This window comes from Ambystoma mexicanum, chromosome 1p (genome assembly GCF_040938575.1).
Source record: "Ambystoma mexicanum isolate Mex_15411 chromosome 1p, UKY_AmexF1_1, whole genome shotgun sequence".
In the NCBI taxonomy this organism is placed as follows: Eukaryota; Metazoa; Chordata; class Amphibia; order Caudata; family Ambystomatidae; genus Ambystoma; species Ambystoma mexicanum.
The window spans coordinates 200404829-200428289 of record NC_090921.1 but is presented as its reverse complement, the minus strand read 5'-3'; the positions used below and the strand labels follow the sequence as shown (position 1 = coordinate 200428289).

Genomic DNA, 23461 nt, shown 5'->3' with positions numbered 1-23461 from the left:
ACCAACATCCTTTTGAGGCGCCTCTCTATAGGCAAATAAGAGGCATTATAGGAGGAGATCACATTTTATCCTTAGGGGCTCTTTCAAAGTACCCAACATACCTTTGGGAGTTTTGTTAAACCCTTCAACCAGGCCATTGGTCTGAGGATGGTAACAGGTGGAGAACTTTTAAATTACATCACATTACTTCCACATAGTTTGCATGTAACTAGACATGAAGTTGGTTCTGAAATCAGCTCTTTGGGAAAGACAACTCTGGTGAAGATGGCCAGGAGAGCCCTAGCAACCACCTTGGCTGTTATGTACTGAAGGGATATAGCCTCAGGGTACCTGGTGGCATGATCTACCAGGATCAGGATCAACCTGTGTCCACCTGATTTTGGAGGGGCTAGGGGACCAACACTGTTGATGCCCACCCTCTCAAATCGTGTGCCAACCACTGGCAAAGGCTGCAGTGGGGCAATACCACTGCTTCCAGTCTTGCCAGACAACTGACAAGTACAGCATGTCTTCTAGTGGGCTTTCACTTCTACTCCCTTCCTGGGCCAATACAAGTGGGTTGCAAGCCATATCTTGGTCTTCTTAGTGCCACAATGGAAAGCTAAGGGCACCTCATTTTCCAAATTCAAAAGGAAAGGCCTGTATACCTTGGGTACAGCCAACCTCTTGACCGCACCATGTTAAGGCGTAGTGGGCTCACTGTAAAGGAGCTCACCCTCCCAACAAATCTTACAAGACCTAGGCACTTCACCTTGTGCCTGGTCCTGGATCCTCAGACCCTCAAGATAGTGGCACTTTCTTCTGACCAGTACGAAAATCTGCCCACCTTCAGCCAAACATCACTTGCGGTCTGGGTGGCCCTCTCGGGTTAGTACCTCCCCCTGAGGAGGCTCATCTGTCTGTTCTCCCTCGGGAGTTGAGTCTAGGATCACCACTGGGCCTAGTCCCTTAGGAGCTCGGACCACAGTGGGTACTTCTAAAGCAGCAGGAAGAGAAGCGGCCCTCATCACAGAGGTGGCATTCTTACTCTTGCTGTCTTCTAATCAATCGGAATGGAGACTATGGCTAAAGGAAAAGGTTTCGGGGCCCACCAGCAAACCTGGTGGTTCTCAGAGAAACACCTACATAGTCCTCTGGCCTGAGCAGGATCCTGTCCACATCATGTCCACCACTGTCATGCTAGCCCCAGTGTCTCTCAAATCAGTGGAGGACTGGCCATTACTGAGGACACTTCTCAAAAACCAGTGAGTATTCAGTGGGATATTAGCCAGTACTTCTGAGTACTGGTCCCAGGCCTCAAGGGACACTAATGAAATCCATGCAGCGACCCAAAGGTGATTCCTGGAGAGGAGGGAAGGACAGTAGCCACCACCTCAAGCATAGTGTAAGGGTAGGTCAGGCTGACAGCCTGGACACCAAGTGCCTTACCCTTACACTTGGGGTCACCCTTCTTGTGGTTCAAGGCCCCAAACAGGTGGCAGGAATATAGGGATCTGAAATGGATCCACTAGGAGCCTGCTTCGTAGCAAGAGAGCCACTACTTTTAATCCCAGCCCCACAGGACTTATCCCCACTAGACCTTTGGACCTTAGAGGGAGAATGTTTAGGTGTATTCAAAAGTGGCTGCTTCTTGGCTTCCCAGCCATCTTAGGTTTCCCTTTTTATCTTTATCCTTCCCACTGGGATCCTTAGGGGACACACTGTGGGGGACCCACTTGTCAGGCAACTTGACCAATTTAAAGGTTCCAAGATATACTGGTCATCATTTTACTGACACAGCTCTGGTGAACAAGCCTCAGAAGTTTTTTCAGAAAATAGGAGGTGAGACAATTCAACAAAATACTTCACTTTGCAACCATCAACCCATCCCATCATATTCATATGTGCAGCACTCACCCAATTAACCCAAGCCATATTCTCTCTCTTCTTATAGCCCCAGAACCTCTTAAGATACGGGGCAGGTTTCTTGCCAAACTTGGCAATCTAAACAGCTTTCACACACTGATACTGACCTCTTTCTTCTACACTTAGTTTCAGAATACAGTCAAACCATTCTGAGGTACTCTTCTCAATAAACGCTTAGCCCAAACTGTATGGTCAAAATCATGGATACCACACACCATCTTAAATGCTTTTATCCATTGGAGGATATCAGAACCCTCCACATACACACTAACACAATATTTCATAAACTTGGTAGCAAGAGACCTGACACTCTCAACTTGATTAGCTGAAATTTCCACCTTAGCTTTTGCTAGCCTGAGTCTTTGACATTTTCTGTTTTTGAGTTCAAGATCTCTGTCTTTGAGTTAAACATCTCTTTCTTTGAGTATAATTTGCTGGGCTAATTCCTCTTTCTTCAACTCAACTTCATTCTCTAACTAATTTCATCACCAATAACTCAAGTTCCAGGGCATCCCTCAGAGAAACAATGCTGGGTTTTGGAATAGAATTGACAGGAGGGGTGGTAATCTCATTGGTAGCAAATGTGACTTCACCAGGGGTAAGGACCCCATCAGAGCCATCCCCACTTTCATCATGAGTATCACTAGCTTCCTGTAAATCCACAAGGGCAACTATCAGCTCTGCCCAAGATTAATCCTGATAATCTATTTCTCTCACTTTATAAGCACTTTGGAGAGCTTATAAATTCATCCTGTTGACCATTTGCAATCGTTTCCTTTCTTTATATTGTAGTTATACCAGTATACACCACTAAATCCTATGTTAACACACATTTGGATATTTTGTACTAGCAAGTTTAAACACTGCGTCTTAAAACCAGTGATCCTTCCGCTGCCACCAGTATAGAGACTGGAGGGGGTATCTGTACTTATGCCCTCTACATGGTTGAAACAGAGGTGCAGAGCACCCCAGCCAATGCTCTCAATTGGTAACGTTGGACGAGCAGCCAGGCATAAGCTCTCAGGAGGTGATGCAGGCTGGTTCTTAAGTGCAGTGATTCCCCAAGCCCCCACAAAGGAATGTCCACACACTATTTTATGTGATATCACAGTTCTTTAGTTCCATCAAGATTTATATAAATAAGGTTGAAGTAAATATACACATTTAAATAATTGCATGTAGTATTTTGGCAATTCTATTCAAATAATGGCAAATATGATATAAACTCTATGTGGTGCCACAGAGTATGCAGATTCATACAAAATACACCAACTGCTGACACAATTTTAAAAGCACATAAATTGCTAAGCAAGGTGTAAGGAAGAAAGTCAGATTAGTTTCAGAACATAGGCAGTAAACTTTCTTTAGACTTAAATAGTGATACTGTGTGAGGATCCCAACCACCTTGGCAACAAGTAAAGGAAAAGTTGAGCTGTACTTTATCTAATCTATTACAGCCCAGTCCAAATAAGTGCAATAATGCTCTACTTTCTTTTTATAGGTTCTACCGCCCCAAAGTGCCTGCAATGCCACAAGAGAATAGGCTGTCAAATGAATCTGGGACCCCTGGATGATTTTTGAGGGTGGCAACACTCTTCCTCGTCAAAGTACCTTTGGTGCCTTGGCAGGCGAAGAGGTGGAGGATCTTGACTTCACTTGATGGGACCCCTTGAGGATGGACACCCTTTGCAAGAAGGAATCATGGGGATGCCGAGGCCAAGAGGAAAAGGGGAACTGGACAGTGTTGGAAAGGCAGCATTTTCGGTCTGCACAGTGGTCTCCGTTGGTGGTTCGTTACTCCGGCTGTGGATGTTCCTTGAATGCAAAACATGCTGTTGACTCTGAAAAGGTCGGGCCAAAGAAGATAAGACCCCTCAAGACCTTGGATGCTTTTTGGTGGCGACGGGTGCAGTGTCAAGATTAGGTGTCGGGTTTCAGGATTTCACGGTTCATGGAAGATTCCACAAATATTCTTTGTTCAGGTGGATTTTTTGCAGCTCCGGGTGTCAAGCAGCACTATGCTAGAGTGCCCCGTCCTCTGGACAGATCAAGATGTCCAGCCAATCCTCTTCTGGACTCAAGAAACCCCCTTCTTCAGATGGCAGGCACAGAGGACTGGCTTCCAGGGTCCTACTGATGAAGAGTATCAGGTGCACAATAGTCCCTCATAGCTCGGGAAGAGGTCTCCTATCCAGTTCATCTCTTGATTCTGTCATTGGGTCAGCTCAGCAGTCTTCGGTTTCCTTGAAGAAATGCAGCTGCAGACTCCTTCCTGCGAATGGACTCAGCGTTCAAGCTTCATGTTTCAGCTTCAGCTTCCTGAACAAACTGGTGATGAAGAGGTCCCTAGTTATACACAATTGTTCCCCATTTCACTCAGACTGAGCCTGGCTCAAGCAGCCAATCATTCACAAGTGCGTTCATGCAGACAGGCAGCCAACCAGGCTCACAGGCATTCAGGCCATTCACCCAAACCAGACACCCATAACGCAGAATGTAGATTGGCATAAGTACCCAGCCTTTCAGAAAACTATACTGCATTCACTCCAGTTTCAGTCAGGGCTGTCTGAGGCATTGTGTTGCACAAACCAAAAACAGACACACACAACACAGAATGTGAGTTGGCTTCAAACTCCATTATTACAGGTCCCACTCCAAAGGTGTACCCACAACACATAGCCCAGTCAGTCTGACAGGAGGCAGCCCAAAATATCCATATATGGCCTTTACATCCAACAGCCAGTTGTAAAGGCAATAGAAACCAAGAAGCTGCAGTGGCTATGTCACATTTCTTCAGGAATCTATTGATTCCTTTGGCAAGGCCTGGGTATCTCAAAAATGGAGCACACCCAGAGTCACTGTCAAGTCAGCATGTAGCTGCTACCGGTCCATACCCTGCTCTGTGGGCAACACACATGTGCCCAAAAACACACATAAGGCGTACAACAGAATACCCCCACCCATGGGTGCCATAAGGGTATCCCATGGGTGTTTTTCACTAAAAGGAACAATGAAGATCTGCACTGCCAGAGGTCCATTCTGGACCTTAGAGGCAGAAAACATACACAAAACACACAGAGATAAGTGGTTGGACAAGGACTAGGAGGCCCTGATCCCCCAAAAGGAAATTCCAGCATCACACAAAGTGACTCAGAATGGAACCAATGCAAAGTACAGAGCAGTGCAGCCACCACATTATGAATAACCTGTACGCCTGTACATTGTACCAGATGGCAATCCTAAGCATAAAACTTTACAGTAGTCAAGTCCACTGGAGATAATGGGATTCACCAATTGTGCTCTATGAGGAACATTAAAATATTCAAGAAACATTCTTTGTGATCAAAGATAATATAAAAAGCCTTGATATAATGTGAGAATGTCAATAGGGAGACACGCATAATACCACGATTTCCAACTTGCATTAAAGAAGCAGGACACAGGCCTTATGAGGCAAGTCACAACTTAATGATCCACTTCTGCTTTTTCAAGTTTTCTAGTGTATAGTCAGACCTATGAGCTCTGCAAAGAAGAATGTTATATTTTGACAGACTCAATTTGAGGGGATTATTTATCATTCATCACATTTTCCATTCAGGTCCTAGAACCAATCACAGAGGATGCAAATGTGTCATGCCAATGAAGGACAACCTGGGTGGCATCCACAAACATTTTTTTTCACTTTCTTGCCAAATAGCTGGTATATTAAAGAGATTTTTCCAAATATGATACTCTGCAAGTTTACAAAAATGTTTTATGTTAACCTACAAGTCGTTTCAATTATGTATGGAGTTTTATGTGAGAACGCGTGTATGATCGATGACGAAAGAAAGTTTTATCAGTAATAATATAAAATAGGAATAGTAGTAGTAGTGGCAGTAATAGTGATAGTAGCAGTAGCAGTAGTACTAGTAGTAGTAGTATTAGTAGTCGTAGTAGTATTAGTAGTAGCAATTGCAATAGTGATTTTCCAATATTTCTTTTTTTAATTTATTTTTATTTATTTGAGATTGATTTGTTCAAACCTTTACAAAAAATGTTTATTACATAGACAGATTATATATAAATAACAAACATTACATTTAGCAATATAAAAAATATCCCTTAATAATAACATCATAGTGTTGCTTGTGCAAATATCAAAGAAGAAAGAAATAAGAAAAAAGGAAAAACAAGGTAAGCTATTCTAAAATAAAATTATACCAAACGTGTGTTTCTCAAAAATTTCAACACATATTCATTTTATAATGGTTCTTTAAAAGTTGAGATTTCCCATGATTTTACAAATGCAGCAACTGCTACTGCTTCAGCAGTGGATGTCGGTTTCAGAATGCTTTTCACAATTCAGTTAAATCAAATGTATTACTTGCACCCACAATTCTGTTAAAGTAGGAGGTCTGTTCAAAGTGCAAGGCAGGACAGTCGATAAACAGATGTTAGATGTTCTCTACAACATCAGTGTCATTGCAATGTCGACAGGCAGAATCTGAAGTATCGGATGCTCCCCTCCTAATTAAGATCTCCTTAGTATGGAATAAATTTCATCGAATATGGAGTATCATACAACAATAGTACCTGTTTGGAAAGATCAAGAGAGGAGGGGCTGCAAAGCCTCTAGGCTTGTGTTCATGTGACAGATGTTGTAGCAAAACAAAATCATGTAGTGCATCAGTTGTTTCTATCCAGTCTTGATTGTATAGGGTAGTTTTAACCTTCCCCAGCGTGAGTTTCAAAACTCCCACATCCAATCCCAAGATGGAAAGTGTTTGTTCACAATGGGATTTCAGCTTTGGTATGGCCATGACAGACCTCACAGGCTTCTGAATTTAAGGTACCATGGTCAAATATCAACATTTTATGGTTCATAAATAACTGCCAGTGAACAGCCATAAGTCAGCTTTGGAAGTATCTTCGACTCGTAGATTGTAAGGTTGCTTTGATAGAATAAGTTCCATATTTTCTATCAATGAAACTCAATTGATTAATTAGATGTGTTGCCTTCCAAAATACTGAGGCATGTATAGCTTCAAAGCCAGGTCTTGAGGAGAAATGCAAGCCCAGACATACCAGACTTAAAACAACTTCTAATTCTTTTAACTGAAGCAAACCCTTTACAAGGATTGAATTTTCTAGCCCTGTAGAGCACCATCATTTTAGTTTTTTGTGGGTTAATCAGTAGAACATTCTCTTTTGCATAGTTGGTAAATGCTAACAGTAGTCTATGCATCCCAATCTTTGCTTAATCGAATAATAAAACATTGTCCACATAGGCAATCCATGACGTTTTGAGTGTACAGAACTTAGGAAGATTAGAGCAGCTGACACACAACCCTGTCTTGAGCCTTGGTAAATTGTAATTCTATGTGAGATATTAAAAGCTTGATTTAATCAAATCAAATTGTTGTGTTGGAGTATAAGCAAATAATTAAATGCAGGAGGCCTTCGGACACCCCCCATTTAGATAATTTGGGCAACAATCTTGTGCGATCTACCATTACAAATGATAACAGAACACTTGCAAAGATCTTGCTTTCTACATCTAGAGGAGCAATCGGTCTGTAGCTCCAAGGGTCTGACCTTCAATATTTCTGCTTTATGATTTTTAACTTGCATTTCTTAAAAACTTGTTCAGTCAAAGAGTTCTTGCTAACCTGATCGCTCTTCTAAAAGCAAGTTCTTTTATAGAAAGTTGTTTGTTATAAAGGTGTAAATGGTTACCTGACTTAATATAAACCTTTCTGGGACCATCTGACAAGATGTTAGACAATGATCGCAATATGGTCTCTTCATTTTTCTTATCTCCAATGTAGTTCAGTTTTGTTTCGTATGTGGTTTTTTGCAGCAGACCCAAACGTTATTGGTTCAATTTCAATTCAGTGTTTTTGAGTCCATCGCACCCTATTACCTCTATTGTTAACTCTCAAATTACAAGAAGCATGTATATTAACCTTGGCGTATATTACATTAAGGTTAATCATTACCATATTATGGACACTTCATTTTTTTTCCACAACCAAAAAATCAGAACAGGCATTCTACAGCAAGCGATCAACGAATATGCAATTCAAAGTCAAATTGCTTTTCCCTCTATGCCACGTGGGAGCTCTTTTGCCTGTCTGAGGATCGCTCCATTGACAATAAACAGATCTAGGCCCTGCATGGTAAGTGCCCAGTATAATCCTGCCAAAGCTTTGGCACCCTTAGAAACATAATCATCAAGGAGGGTGTCGAAGTAGTCAGCATTTAAGTAGCCAGCAACCAAGACATAACCACACTTATTTAGCGTTTTCCATCATGTTATACAGGTTTGTAAACCTTATAGAAAATCGTCTAGATCAGAAATCCCATTGTGCCAACAGATGTTGACAAGAGGTACGGAGGTACACAATACTCCAGAATGCATCTCAACAGCTAGAATACCAAATGGAGTGTTTGCAATCTTCATGACTATGGAGTTATGCCGAGATCGAATTGTTATAATTAGCCCAGATGCTCTGCATATTTCAAGTGATGTAGCTCATTGATGGAGGAGATCATAGCCATCTAGGTAAGGGCAGTTAATTAACCAAGTTTCCTGAGAAAACATTACAGTATTAGCTTTCAATTGGGACCAAGCCTCAGCATTCTCATTCAAATGGGCAAATCCGTGGGTATTCCAACTGACTAATGTGAGGGAAAGAGTGTCAACGTTATCAGCTTCAAGTGATGCATCAATTATAACTTCAGTCTCCCAAAGATGAGGTCAGGTTGAAGTAAACACATTTCTGGGCTCCTCTATCATCATTACTCAGTAATTTAGAGCCCTTACACAGAGGGCCCAAATTACCAGGGCTAGATTGGAATGCAGAGTAACAAATTTCATTATGAAGCCGTTTTGGCTCCTTACAACTTTCGACATCAAATCCCAGAGCATGAAATGTGGCTTTTTTTAGCCAGAACTAAACTTGAAGCAAAGTAAATAACACATCTGTTCAATTGTAAGCAATTTGAAAAGTGGATTCTTTCAATGTCAAAGGAAGAAATTGGTCAGAGTGTGAGAATTTCAGTGAAGATTGTTAATACATTAGATCTATTCAAGCAGACTTCCATTTCACTGAGGAGCTGAAATGAACAGCTTTTTAGAGTCCTTATTGTCTGCTTGCGATGAGGACAGGACACATCGCAGAGACGGCCGCTTGTCAATCATTGGTGTGCGTTCAATCCATCATGGCGATAGGACGAAGAAGTGATACGCAGGGAAGAGCACCTCTCAGGAGTTACTTCCTCAGGATGGTCATTGACATTTAAGTCAGATCCTTCTGCACCTCTGAGAACACATCTGATCAAGGATACGCACCTACTGGATGTACTAGAATCGAGGTTTGCCTCCTGCTGGTGATTGGTAACTCGGATCGTTAAGCCGGCAGGACTTCTGTTATCAAATCCGATTTTCTGACACGAATCCTCCCTCACCGAATGCAATGAATAGCGAACCATGTCTGGGGGGGGCAATAACGTTTGCCAAACAGTTCTGCATGTTAGCATTGTTACTGGCAGAAGGCGGACAGGTGGCATGCTCATAATTATCAGGTAACGAAGGGCCACTGGAGTCTAAATTCCGTTCAGATTCTCCATCAGCATGGTTGGGTTGGAGGTCACTGCTTGCGGGAATTGGAAAGATAGTCGTCAAAGGTAGGGAGGGTAAGGAATTGTCATTATTGCAGGGTGTCATATAAGGCAGTGATTAATCTTCTTGTATCTGAGTCTCAATTCCAGATTGCAGATGTAAAGAACGCTGGTGGGGGGGTCTTTACTTCCGCTCTCTATATGGTAGAGGGGAGGCACAGAGGACCCCAGCCTAGATTCTCTATTCGGTAGCTATGGTCGAGCAATCAAGGCCTAGCTTCTCAGGAGGTGATGCAGGCTGGTTCTTAAGTACAGTGTAGTCCCCAAGCCCCCACAAAGGAATGTCCACACACTGTATTGGTTAGAACACAGTCTTTATATAATCAATATTCAAGGTTATGTACACTTATCATATCATAATAACTCACTTTGTACTTAGGAAAATCAACAATGGCAAATATATACAATTCTAAAGTGGTACCTCCCTTTGTATTAGATCTCATTAAAGTGCATCAACAATACTGTAAAAATGTCACACAGATCAATAGAGTGAAACCAGCAATAGAGAGAGGAGAGAAAATAAGATGGTTGAGCAATAGGCAGAATACTGGCCCCTACCACTAGACACAGTTCTGTGTGGAGATCCCCCCACCTGGGCAACCTGTAAAATAAAGATATAGCACAAGCCCAGTCCATATATTGTTCCGCAAGTCTTATTCCCTCCTATAATGTTTTTACCCCCCCCAATGTACCTGGTGGAGTCGAGTTCTTCGAAGAGGCGTCGACGGATCCTTCTTGAGCGACCCCCTTTCAAGCGGGAGTCACGGATCGTCGAGAGGCGTCGAGAAGCGTCGAGGAACTCGGTGTTCGGCGGCGGGGAATCGACGGCCCTTCTTGAATGCCTTCCCTTTCAAGCGGGAGACACGGGGCGTCAAACGTCCGACAGCAAACAGGGTAGAACGGCGTTGATGAGGTGGCAGCTTCGATCCAAGCGGTGCTCGTCGACGACGGAGCGTTGGCGTCCTGCAAGGCAGAGGCGTGTGGGGCACCTCGATGACAATTGTTCTGGACCGCAAAGATTGTGAAGACGGGGGCCCAGCAAGGGCGTCGAGTCGTTCGAGTCTTTGTGGTCTTCGGGTGGCGGGAAACCCACCGGCAGGTTTCTCCTCGGCGCGTTGGTCGTCCTCGACTTTCTCCGGCAGGATAAAGCGGTCGACGGTGCGGACGAGGGAGTCCTTCGATTCAAATGTTCTTAGGCAAGGAGCGGACGGCTCCGGTCGTCGGCGGCACGGCGTCAAGTGGTTCCCACGGCTGGGCAACACAACTTCGACGGGCCTCCAGCGGTTACACAGACCTGCGAACCCTGGTCGACGGCAATGGACTTCGACGGCGGCGATGTCCGGGTGCTTCACTTCGATCTCCTCGGCGGTCCCATCTCGGGTCGGCAGCCTTTCGAGGGTCTGACTTCCAGGGTTCTTCGGCGAAGATGTAGCGGTGCTCGATGGTCCCTCGGAGCACGGGAAGAGGGTGCCTTACCAGGTCCTCTCTCGGGTCAGTCCTCGACGAATTCGACAGCTTTCAGATCGGTCGAAGCAAGTGCAACAGCAAGTCTTCTTCTTCCAGCTGGGCGTCGAGGGACAGCAGTTCCAGTTACTCCTGAGTGGAGACTCAGCTTCTGAACGCTTCTGAACAATTACCAGTGGTGAGAGGTCCCCAGATATACTATTCTGCCTCTCATCCACACTGCTGGCACACACTCAGCAGCCAATCATGCAGAAGGGCATTCATGCAGTCAGTCAGCCAATCAGGCACATAGTGCATTCAGGCCACACTCCTCCCTTTCAGACAGTCACAACAAGGAGTGTGGATTGGGACAAGTACCCAGCCATTCAACACTACACACTGCATTCAGGCCAGTTTCGGGCAGGGCTGTCTCAGTCTTTGTCTCTCATGCCAGAAACCAGACAACCACAACAAGGAGTGTATATTGGTCACACACTCCATTCACCCAGGTCCCACCCACAGGAGGTACCCACAACATACGGTCATTGGGAAGGTTCCAGTCAGTCTAGCTGGGCCTTCACAACAACACCATATATGGAACTTCCACCCAACAGCCAGTCAGGGGGAAGGGACAGAGTCAGGGCTTCCCAGGACTTTGGGAAAACAAGGTAACAGGCAATAGAGAGCAAGAGGCCACAGGGGTCATCTTGTTTCCTATCAGGAATCAACTGATCCCAATGGCAGGGCCTGGGTATCGCAAAATGGAGGACACCCAGAGCACCTGTCAAATTCAGCATGGAGCTGCCACCAGCCCATACCCTGCTCTGTGGGCCACCCACAGGTGCCCAAAAACATACATTAGGGGCACAGGGTTGTACCCCTACCCATGGGTGCCATAAGGGTATCCCATGGGTCTGTTCACCAAACCAAAAGAGAGAGCTGCACTGCCAGGAGTCCCACATGGACTCCTGGGCAGAAAACACGACGGCACACACGATAAAAAGCAGTAAAGGACAAGGATTCAGAGGCCCTGTCCCTCTGATGCATTTCCAGCATCACAGCAGACAACGTTGATTAGATAATGGCTTGAGGCTCTGACTCAAGGAGCATGTCAACTGTATACCGATTGACACAGCAGTGGCTGAATCGCTGCAAATGTTTGCTTTGCCGTCATGTGTTTGTATGCCAACTGTCTATGTTTGTTGACTTGGCAATGGCATAGAAAGGTTTTCACTAGGGTCTGACTTGACAAAGCAGTCAGAGGAGAAGTATCGTCCGACGCAGCTACTGTTTTCAGGAACAGCCTTGTGTAAGCTGAAAATCCTATACTGTCTTTTTCTCGAAAACAGATTTTACAGTTGACACAAATGTCATTGATTTTCTGAGAACTATTTTTTTCCTCAATGGTAATTTTTTGCTCTTTAAGCTCTTTTTCATCAATCGTGGTCAAATTCCGTTCAGTGGTAGATTTCATTTGGTACCTGGATTGTTAGCAATTTCTGCAAGAGAGAATTTTTCTGCAGTATTTTTTTCAACATTACTGGCGAGCTGGAGGCACTGTGCTCGGAATTTGACTCATTGATTCAACCAAAACTACAGAATCATCGAGAATTATGAAGTCAGGTCCCTCTTCCTGTTTTTCTGGGAACCGAACAGGCGACAACAGCGGTAGAGGGCATAACATCTCTCAAGTAATTTGAGTGGTCTTTCACTTCGTCGTGATGTTATCGTATAGCGCAATGACGGAACTAAGCACCATGTTCAGCGCCATAGGCAAATCCTGTTGTCAGCTCCAATAATGTATGATGTAGACCAACTCTGTCTTTATGGAACTTGCTGAGGTCAACCTCTGCTGCTGCTTGATTGCCATAATGTTCTTCCAATAGATTAGCTTGGGCAGTGGGAGAATCAGGAGAGAAGTCATCGTTGAATGTTGCAATGAAAGCCTCGGCATAGGTAGAAATGGTGCCAAGGGTGAAGGAGCACTAGGTAATTCAAAGACATTGATTCTGCAAGATATATCATGCTGAGGCCATTCACATGAGAGTGGTCAATGTCTTCTACGATCCTCTGTCTTTCAAGGGATTTCATTTCAGTGCTTGGACCGATTTCTGGAAACAATGTGTAATTGGATTCTGTGTCAGCGGAGAGAATTTCAAGTAGTATGAACTATAAGCACCAAAGGACTTGATGGTTTTCTTTGTGAGGTCTTTTGCAGCATTGATGGCAAAGCGTCATGGCCTTATTTAATTAGAAGTTCGGCAACAATGACCTCTTCTTGAAAAGATACGCAATTGGATTTCACTTTGGAGAAGTCTTTAAGATAAGTCTGACTTTGATCTGTGTGCATGATCTTATTCAGTAATGCGAGTTTGGGACCTTCTCATGGTATTTTTGGAGCCCACTTGGCTTCTCGGGCCGTTCCGACCCATTAATACAGGTGTTGTTTTTTTTGTCACCCGAATTTAGGAAAGACTCTTTGGGCCTCATTACGACCCGGGTGGTAAGGGATTACCGGTACCGATAAGGGCACCGGTAATCCCTTACCGCCCTACTACGAGTTCCCTTTGCGGATCCTCCCTTAACTCCTTACCAGGTGTTAAGGTCAGGACCCGCAAATGGACCTTAGAGCTAATAACGGTACCGCAATTTGCGGTACCGTTATTAGCGCCTTCCCCATTCCCACTGAGCCCTATAGGGTCTCAAATGGGAATGGGGAAGGGCCCTGGTGAATGGGGAATCACCGCCCCTGCCAACATTGGAATGGGGCGGTAATAGCTCCATTCACCAGGGCGGAGTCGGTGAGGTTTTGGAGGCAGCCATGGCGCTAATAGTGCCATGGTAACCTCCAACCTCATAATGACCCCCTTTTACCTGCAAACACGAAGATCCTTACAGTTGTCCTGGGACACAGCCGCCAGACTGCCGACCCACGGACCTCAGACCGCTAAACTTTGCGGTCATTTCGTGTACAATTTGTACGAAAGTAGAGTTTCTCCAGTGAGCATCGAATGAAGATCTGCAGAGTACTTTTGAGTTCAAAGACAGGACATGCCCACAGTCGCTTCAACAAACCGTTTATTTGCCTGCTTCCAAGGGATCCAGTATTCATAATAAGAGAGTTCTCCCAATAACAACCAGATGAAGATGTGCAGAAAATGTTGGACCACAAAGGCACGATGTGCCTGCAAGTCGCTCCTACAGTTTGGTTTGCCTGAACAGGAGACATGACAATCAGTTTGGGAAGGGCTTCTCTGAGTATGAAATAAACGTTGCACGTTTTAAATTTCAGAATTCAGGGTGATCTAACCAAAGATGCACCAAATCAATATCCGATAAACATGATGATGGAAAAGACAAATCAACGTCCAGTTAGATTTCGGCAGTCAATCTAGTCATTCAGACTGTAAATAGTAACAGAGAGTGATGGATAACAGTTGCAGAGGGAGACGAAAAAAGTTGAACGTAAACCTTGACGTTGTTAGAACACAAATCTATCAGCAACATAGAGTTAAAGTTGGAATTATATCCTAAGTGTGTGCGCAGCTGCTCAGATGTACACGAATGGACACAACTCTCACCGCACTTTATGGAATTAAATGCAGGTCATGAGTGTAGGAAGTACACCACACCCTGCATTAGATTAATGAACTCCTTGGATCACTGCAGAACACTGAAAAAAACTTGCACCACACTTCGTCTTGCTTGGCTCGAGGCTCAGGTTAAATGGTTTGCTTTTCTTAAAGGTGCTGCAGCACTTTCCAATTAAGCCAGAGAACGTCAGGCACGTATTTCCTCAATGGAGCATGATAGTGAAATACACATCGAAAACACTTGCTCCGCACTTCCAGGATTTGTACACAGACCCTTTAGGGTTCCCTTTAGAGATCCTGATTTCAATACACTAAGGCAAGTTTAATTCGAGTTCATAGTTTTCTATAGGTCTCAAGCGGATATATATTTTGACTTTGGCTAGCTCTTACAGTTACATAAGTGATCTATGTCGAACTAGAATTCATTGGAATCTTTGAAAACCCTTAATGTGAGGTTCTTATAAGATGCCTATAAAAGTGCTCATCAAACATAATGATGGTTTGGATTGGCCCTACATCCATATTATAGGTAGAAGGGAAGGGGGAAGTACCCCAATTGCTGGTAACATGAAGGGCCACCATGAAGGACCTGTCTGAAGAAGTAGAACAACCTACTATGCGGGCGGTAACTTATGCATAAGGCTGCAGTGGCTCCCACTGCTTTACCTCCTCACTAAGTGTCTCTCACAGTTTGTGGTCTTTCCCAATGTTCTTTCCCAATGTGAGTCTCTGTGCCTACAATCTGCCCCCCAATGTCACACTCAGTGTCCAGTCCTGGCCCTATGTGGGCATCGCTGCCATACGTGTGCCCCATTGTGCTGCCCTAATGTTGTTCGAAGGTCCCAATTCCTGCCCCATGAGGCTCTTACTGCCACAACCCTCTCCCAATGTCAGCCACAGTGCCCACGCTCTACACCAATGTAGATCTTACGTGTGATATTACCAAATGTATACCTCAGTGTTGCTCTTTGTGTCTCTTCTGCCACAGTGTATCTCTCAGTGCCCGCTGCTGCCCAAATTGGCTTGTTACTGCCACAGGTCTGGCCCAGTGTTGATCTCAGTAAACAGTGATCCCCAATGTGACCTTCATTGACCAGGATCTGCTCAACTACTCCCCTAACACAACATGCCCACATATGTAAACAGACATCCACACACTTATGTAGGCACATTTCTTTTCTGTTCAGGCTTTTGCTCCACTCTTTCTTATGGCTCCTCTTCACACCCTCTCTTTGCCCAAAAACAGACAGCAGTGAGGAAAGTGATTAAGAATCTACCTACCTGCTGTATGCCTCCATGTGGTCCATTGGTGTCCATACGAGAGTCTAAATCAGACACCATCATGGCATGTTTGGGCTGGAACCAGTGCCATTTTGTGTCTTCAAGGATTTGTCATGGTGTCCTTCTACACATACGGTAATGCAGGGCCCCTCTCCCTGTTAGCCTGGTGAGCCGTTGGTTCTCATGACTGGAGTGTATGTCTCCCCATAGCCTACCAGCATCACCCGTTCTTCGGTTTGGCAAAGACCAGCCCTGGGAAAGCACAGCTGTCGGCACTTAGGCATCATATATCTTGCCTATATACCTTATGCACTCTAACCTCCCTCTCCACCTTCTTGCTCTGAGTGGTGCCCACAGAGCTCTCTTCCCCATATGCCTCCCCCTCGCTTTTATGTTGCCATTGGAAGCCTCCAGTGCTCCTTCATCTAGCCACACTGGACTCTTTATATTATCACCCTTAGGTTCTGCCCATGCCTGTTAAATACACATCTTTGGCTTGACTTTATTATTTCATGTTAGGCCAGCCCATCCCCAGGCTGTCATCACAACCTGTCATTTTACCATACAAATCACCACCATATCAGCAGTGTACCCAACAACGCATCCCCTTTAACAGCTTTCCTGCCCACTCATCTTTTCTTAAAAACTCCATCTCCTGCCCTGATACATCTCATGCCCCTCTCTGTCTCCATCAAGAAGCGTAATTAAATACCAGTTGAGAAATTTAGGGAAGTTGCAGTGGTGGCTAATCTATGGTTGGTGACATGGTGATTCACACGTAGGTATAGTGCCATAGATGCCATGACAATGGCGAGCATAGCACTTTGCAAATACTGCCTAACATAACATAACTTGTAATCGTGTGTCCACCCTGTAGGCAAATGTCTGCCACTGGCGCACTGGGCCCATCAGTGGCAAGTAAAAGGCAGACTTTGCATTTGTCGGTCTAGGTTATCTGTTTTGTCATGTTGCACTGTTGTCATGTTGCACTGGTGTCATGTTGCACTGCGATATGCATTGCATTTATGTTTGAGCGTGAAAGCTACTAAATCCCTACCAATACTTATACCAGTAGCACCTATCTCGGGTCTTCTCTGCTAATATATCCCATAAAGCAGGCACTGTCCTGACAATGTACCTCCAACTCCTCCTCAGGCTGCCCATACCAACTCTGCCCAAAGTCAATGCAGTCCAGCCTGTTTAACACCAACAAGCAGCGAACAGTCCAATCCACTTGCTGCAAATGTTTACCTGCATGCATGCAGCAGTATCCTTTGACCGTCCATGAACAGCCAAATGTAAATAACGTTTGCACGTGCCAAGCATCCATGCCAATGCAGCAGCCATGCTAAAAGAAGGCACAGTAAGATAACAGAACAGCCACCGCCTCAGACCGCCTCAGACCCACGGCAGATTTGCTTCTTCCAGAGCTGGCACCATATTACCTTTCTTTTGATGGATGAACCAACTGAGGACAGCTAAACCCACAATTACAAGCACGAGGAGGGTCACACCGATTGCAAGCTGGAGCTGCAGAGTTGCTCTCTTTGTTCCTGAAGTGTCTGTTAACCGTAAGAAACAAAAAAGAAATCAACATTTTAGAAAGTTAAATAATCTGGCTGGTAGCGTAGCTGTTCCTTTTTCCATCCCTTCCTCCCCCTACACCTTTCATTCCCGCTGCAAGCCACTAAAAAACACCCAGCTGAAGAATGCACAATAATATTGTGTTTATTTTCGATTATCATGGTAGTAAATGCACTTATGTGAAATATCTCAGCACAAAGAAAATCTCAGCACCTGCCCGGCTGCTAGTGTGGTGCAGTGGTCGAAGTGTACGAAAAGATGTAGTGGAACTATGTCCTCTGCTGGCCTGCCCCTGCTCCCCACAAACCCCATTGCCACAACCCCTCCCACACACAATACACCCCCCAAACACTTGCACTTGCTGTTTAAGGGAACGTTCAGTGCAGTGCACTGAAAGTGAAGGATTCAAGTTCTTCCTACACTTTTATTTTAAAACAAAACCATTCCGGAACGGTTTCTTTTTAAAATAAAAGTATAGGAGCTGTACAAGTCCATTTTAAAAAGTATAGGAGCACCGCTCCCGACCGCTCCCGCTCACTTCGACCACTGGTGTGGTGTTAGTATCACCCCTGTTTCAACGGCTGGGGAAAGCGAGTGTGGTTAACTAGGGCTCTGAGTCATTAACTCCATTCTAGCCCTTGGAACTTGGCTCTAACGCCTTTAGAACACTGGCTTGGATGCCGCACTCGTCGCGTTCAATGAATGAAAATACTTACCCAAAACAGCAGCCATGATTGTACAAGGCGTGGCTCCGTACGGAGCCCCTCTTCTATTACCATGGCGCCCGGGCAGTGAGGAGGGAAGCTGCAGCAGCGGGTTAAACCACTGCAACATTCAGGTAAGTGGGACTCGGGAGGGGGATTGGGAAAAGTAACAAAAAAAAAGTGAGGTTGGTGAGGATGGTGGCGGGTTCCATGGTATGTGGTCTGAGATTAGCAATGGAACATGATTGGCTGCAACCCCCGCGCCGGCTACCAATGGTGCAGATGTACACGGTCTCTGTCTACTCCTCCCATACTCCAGCTATAGCTGCAATCTCTGCACATGTATGCAGTGGGGTGAGGATTCCTGTAGGTGTCCCTGATCCCACAATGCATGGTCTTTAGCAAGGTAACTGGGTTTAAACGGTAGTACAAAATCAGGTGCAGTGGAATCAGTTGGGGTGTCTTAAGGGAGCAATTCCCAAGAAATTCTTGGGTAATATTTAATCGATGGTAGGATGAGAAGTCCTTCGCAATTACAGCTCGCTTTAAAATCCAGTTCACCAGGTAATCCTCGCTTGCTCCGCAGAGCTGCTTATATGATTAATGAACTAGTGCTTCTCTCTGAGCCAAATAAGCCTACAGCCACATTGGTGGGCTACATTGGCTGTTAAATGCCTGCAAATCAAGTTAATGGACATGAGCGAGATGAATGATGCTCAGTTAGTCTAAGCAGTGTTTAACATCTGGAATAGACAACAGACAAGTATATTACCACACCTATGACAGCTTATCAGACCAGAACTAACTTTCCACAATGAAAACAGTACGTTTGGTGAGGTAATATATGTCTCCATCTGAGAGCAAACAGGACAAATAAAACCCTCTGAGAGATGGCTGCCACAAATTAATATTATAAACAGAATTGCAATTGGTTATTTATTACCCCCCTAAAACCCATAGATTTCTAAGCACGGATCCTGGGCTCGAACCTGTGTTGCACCATGTCATCTTGTGTCGAAAGGTGAGCGCGTTGGCCCTGATCTATCCTCCCCAGACTATTGGCCCGATTCATGGAATATTTGCCTGTACAAAGTGAATTTGTACTGCTGAGAAGTGACTTTGCACTGCCGACACAAACCCTGATTCATTGAACTGTGCAAAGTGCAAAGTCGGCAGTGCAAAGTCACTTTTCAGCAGTGCAAATTTAATTTGAACTGGGCAAATATTCCATGAATCGGGCCCTATGTGCCTTGAGTGAATGGAATCTTGGGTGCCTGCCTATTGTGTGGACTGTTGGAATGTTTTTTGGGGAGAATTTACAGAAATGTGGTAATTCCCATCACCTTAGAGACCCCCAGCAAATTTGCTGGATTTTGAGGACTTGATTTCTGTTACCTGGAAAGAGTGTGAGCCTTTTTTCCCACTCTTTCATGTATTTTGATGTGTGTTTTACATTTGTGTTCTCTGATTATGGAGTCTTAGATAACTCCATAGGCATCATCTTTTCATGTGTGTTACACAGCACAATCAGTGCAGTGGCACAGGGATGTCTTTTAGACTTCCCAAAGGTTTAAATACCTTCTCTGGGATCAACTTCTGTTTTCCAGAGAATGTAGAGTGAAATTGATTTCACTAGTCTTTTCCAAATTCATAGACCCAGCACACACCATCTTACAATGGAGTGCTGGAGGGGTTATCCCCTGTGTGGGGTTATCCCCTGTGTCTAAACACTCATGCAGCAGTCAAATGCTACCCTTTCCTATTGAAAAGGCTGGTGGCAGTGGTTTTACAATGCACTACCATGATTTTTCCCGACAGCGAACACCGGTAGCTAAAAATCACAGGAGCCATGTTTTTCAAGATGGCGCCTTAAGCCCCTCTTTTTGGAAAGGTCCTTCTAGTGTTGTCTCTGCGCGCCAAACCAGGTTTGGTCCCTTTGTTTGTGCGCCTTTGGTAGGCTTCAGGACTGAAGTCTGCCCTTGGCGTCTGAGTTTCTGGGGTGTGCAGGAAGTTAGGGTGGTACCCGAAACTTCCTGTGCTTAGTCTCCTAGGAGACCCAAATTCACTCTGGTGTGATTGGCTGGCTGGCTGTCGGGCAAGGGCAGCCACCCTGCTGTGTGAGTGACAGCTACGCTGGAATGAAAGGGAGAAAACTGTTTAAAAGGTGAGTTTCTTGGACTGGAAAGCAGAGTCGACCACTGGAATGAAAGAACCAAAGACAAGCTGGAAGAGGACGGCTGCTGCAACTCCTGGACCGTCGGTTTGCCCGGTGAAGCCCTGCTGCAGGTCTAAATTGCCAAACTCCGTTCAACAGAGAAGCTCCTTCAAGGATGGCTTCTTCCTTTGAGTTGGTGGGACCAACCAACTCGTAAGACACCTGGATATCATTCTCAAGGCTGGTTAGGATTAACCAGGGAGAGGGACAGCTGCGTGTGATCTTGAATCTACAGCAACTGGAACTGAAGTGACTCCATTTAGTTTGCTATCTTCAACGATCCCGTGCACCGCAGGAGTCCCCCGACGTCCTCCCTCTTGTCCCCAAGACTGGGGCTCAGGAACAGTGACATCTGCAGGAACTGCCAGGAACCACGACTTCAGCATCATTTGTTTCTTCATATAAGGGTACTGTGCCAACCCGATTGAGAGAAGTCCACTCTCGCGGTGAAAGTTCGTGAAACTTTCCCAACTTGCAGGCCTAATCAGCTTGTGACCCCACAAATGATCCTTTTTCGCCTAAACTACTTGTGAGAACTTTTGCAAAGACTTTACCGTTTGATACCAGAACAGCTCTTTCCTATCCTGAACACTTGCCCATTGACTTTGGCCTGGCCTATTGACTTGAATTGAACTCTTCTGTTGAACTGAAACAATTTGCACTGCCTAGAAAGTATATGTAATCTATTCTACTTACTTTTGTCCGTTTTGCTCAATGATAAATAACTGAACTGCTGGTTTGCTCCTACTTCAGGGGAGCTCAAAATGTCTCAAGAACTTAGAATTTTGTATTGAAGTGCATTTGTATATAATATTAAGTTGTCATCTTCTAGTGAAATGTTTTCTAAATTACGGTGTAATAAATTAATAAGTGTTTTACCAAGAAACATGAGCATAAGTGTCTACTTGAACCACTGTGATTGAAAGTCCTCTGTGTAACTACTTGTAATGCACACATTTACTCTTGAGATAAGCCTGGCTGCTCATCTCGCTACCAACAAACAGTGTGGTACAGACTTATACCAAGTGTTGCTCTTGCTTACACCTGTAGTCCTAATTGTGTGTAGTGGCCCCAGAGGGTACTGCATGCAATTCTGCCTAACAAATGTTACGTGTATGTTCTGTCCTGGGTCCTCTGTGTTTGTCAGCTGGTGATAGTAGGGTGTGGGTGCCTGGTGTCTCGGTTCTACTCATGCCTAACTGTGCTTTCTTCCCTGAATTCTAGTGGCCCTCATAACTACAACTGTCCTTGTGTCATCATTGCCTAAACAATCCCTGGACTGAGTACATCACTGCTAGCTGCCTCGGCATGGGTCTGCAGCACCAGAAACCAGCCCCACTGCCCCATTAACTCATACAGGAAAGACGGGATATGACAATACGCTTGTCATTTTAATCTGAAACTTGTCTGCAATGTGTAACATTTCATCCTGTATGAAATGCTGTGTTGGTAATATGTTTGGTTGTATGTTGCTGCATCTTTTATGGAATGTGGTTAACTTTCCAAAATAAAGAAGAGCTCTGGAGTTTATGCTGTGGAAGTGGTGAGCTAAGGACATGCCTGCAATGATACGTATGCCATGGGCTGGCTAGGCTGATGAGATATATTGATTATTTGGGTATCATTTCTTCCACATGTTCCAAGTCTTGATCTATGTAATCATGTGCTTTTCTTACTCATTGTGAAATGGCTATGTGCCAGTATTTCTATGTTGTGAATCACATACTATATTGTTTTTTCACATGGAATGCAAATAGTTTTTAGAATGTTTTTGAAATTAGCATTATATATAATTTTCACATTGTTCACATTATTTGATACACTGAAGCCATCAGCTACATATTTCTTGTTAAAAACTACCAAAGATCTAGCAGAGCTAGTAACCTGTTTTTTCATCGAAGTGGCATTGCCTAAAATGCATAACTTAACTAAAAGGAGTTTAGCATTATATGCATGAAGCTAAGTGCATGGGAAGCTATAGGCTGGGGGAGGTTCTCAGACATTCTGCTCACGTACGATCAGTTCACACAGTGGCTATGCTCCCAGCAATCTGTGAGATTTGTCAGACTGAAAACATGGATGACACCTGGAACAGCTGTTGGAGCCTCAACGTCTCTAGCCACAGCAAGGCCTGGAATGTCTAAAAATAGTGATACCGGTTTTAGCCATAAAAACTGATGAATGTCCAAGGCCGGAAAACAGTTCCAAAACTCGCCTAGAACACTGCACAGGAGATTGAATTTGATTGGTTAGATGTAGCCATGTGATATCGTTGGAACCACTGGGAAGAACAGAAATCATGTTTTAGTTTTTTTTTAAGAGATGTCAGACTAAACTGGTAGCGGGTCACTGATGTCACTAGGAGGAAACAGGTAAGCTTGTGAATTAGACACTTCAGCTCAAAATGTAATCATGGCTATTGTGGCTCCCTACTGAAAATTGAGAACACGACCCTCACCGGCTGGGCTGTACTCACCCCGCTATGCATGTTTGGGCCCTGTTGAAAATAATCATCAAAGTGTCATAGCACAAAACAGACATTGACCAGTAGCGACCACTGTCATAGTGTAAATAAGGACCTATGTAATGCATGGTTGCTGCAATAATCGGTTATAGAATTGCATTATCCACTCAGCCGGTCCAACATGTGTAAAGTGGAATTCCAGTTGGAGCAATAGCCGTCTTCAAGTTGTGGTTTCTGCAGCTTGTAGAAAGCATGCAAATGGATGGTAGAGATAGATGAAGTGATCTCTTCATCAAGGCAACAGCAATTATTTCCTTCATTGGCTCGCAATAGCTGACATTATTGTTTGTATTATTATTATTATTACTATTATTATTATTATTATTATTACATAATGGCAAAGGTCATATGTAAAACAAGGAACATTCACAGTCTTTGCGATCTGTAAGGAAGCAAGGTTATTCAACCATTGTCATCTGCGGCAAAGCCCACAGGCTGTCAGGGGTGCATCGTTAGCTCCTCCATTTCCTCCTAGACGCCAACTCCCCGATTACCACTGCCATCCAATCCTTAACTGCAGAGAGTGCCTGGGTGATGAACCGAAGCC

The 23461-nt window shown here is 44.5% G+C and overlaps 1 protein-coding gene across 1 annotated transcript in view; it reads right to left on the bottom strand.

Moving 5' to 3' along the window:
- The window catches only part of LOC138567827 (uncharacterized), a 251970-nt gene that overhangs the window by 69200 nt on the left and 159309 nt on the right, over positions 1-23461 (bottom strand). Inside the window, exon 5 of the mRNA XM_069646326.1 lies at positions 17333-17449. Within this exon, the coding sequence (XP_069502427.1) occupies positions 17333-17449 (117 nt within the window). The remainder of the gene's footprint in view (positions 1-17332; positions 17450-23461) is intronic.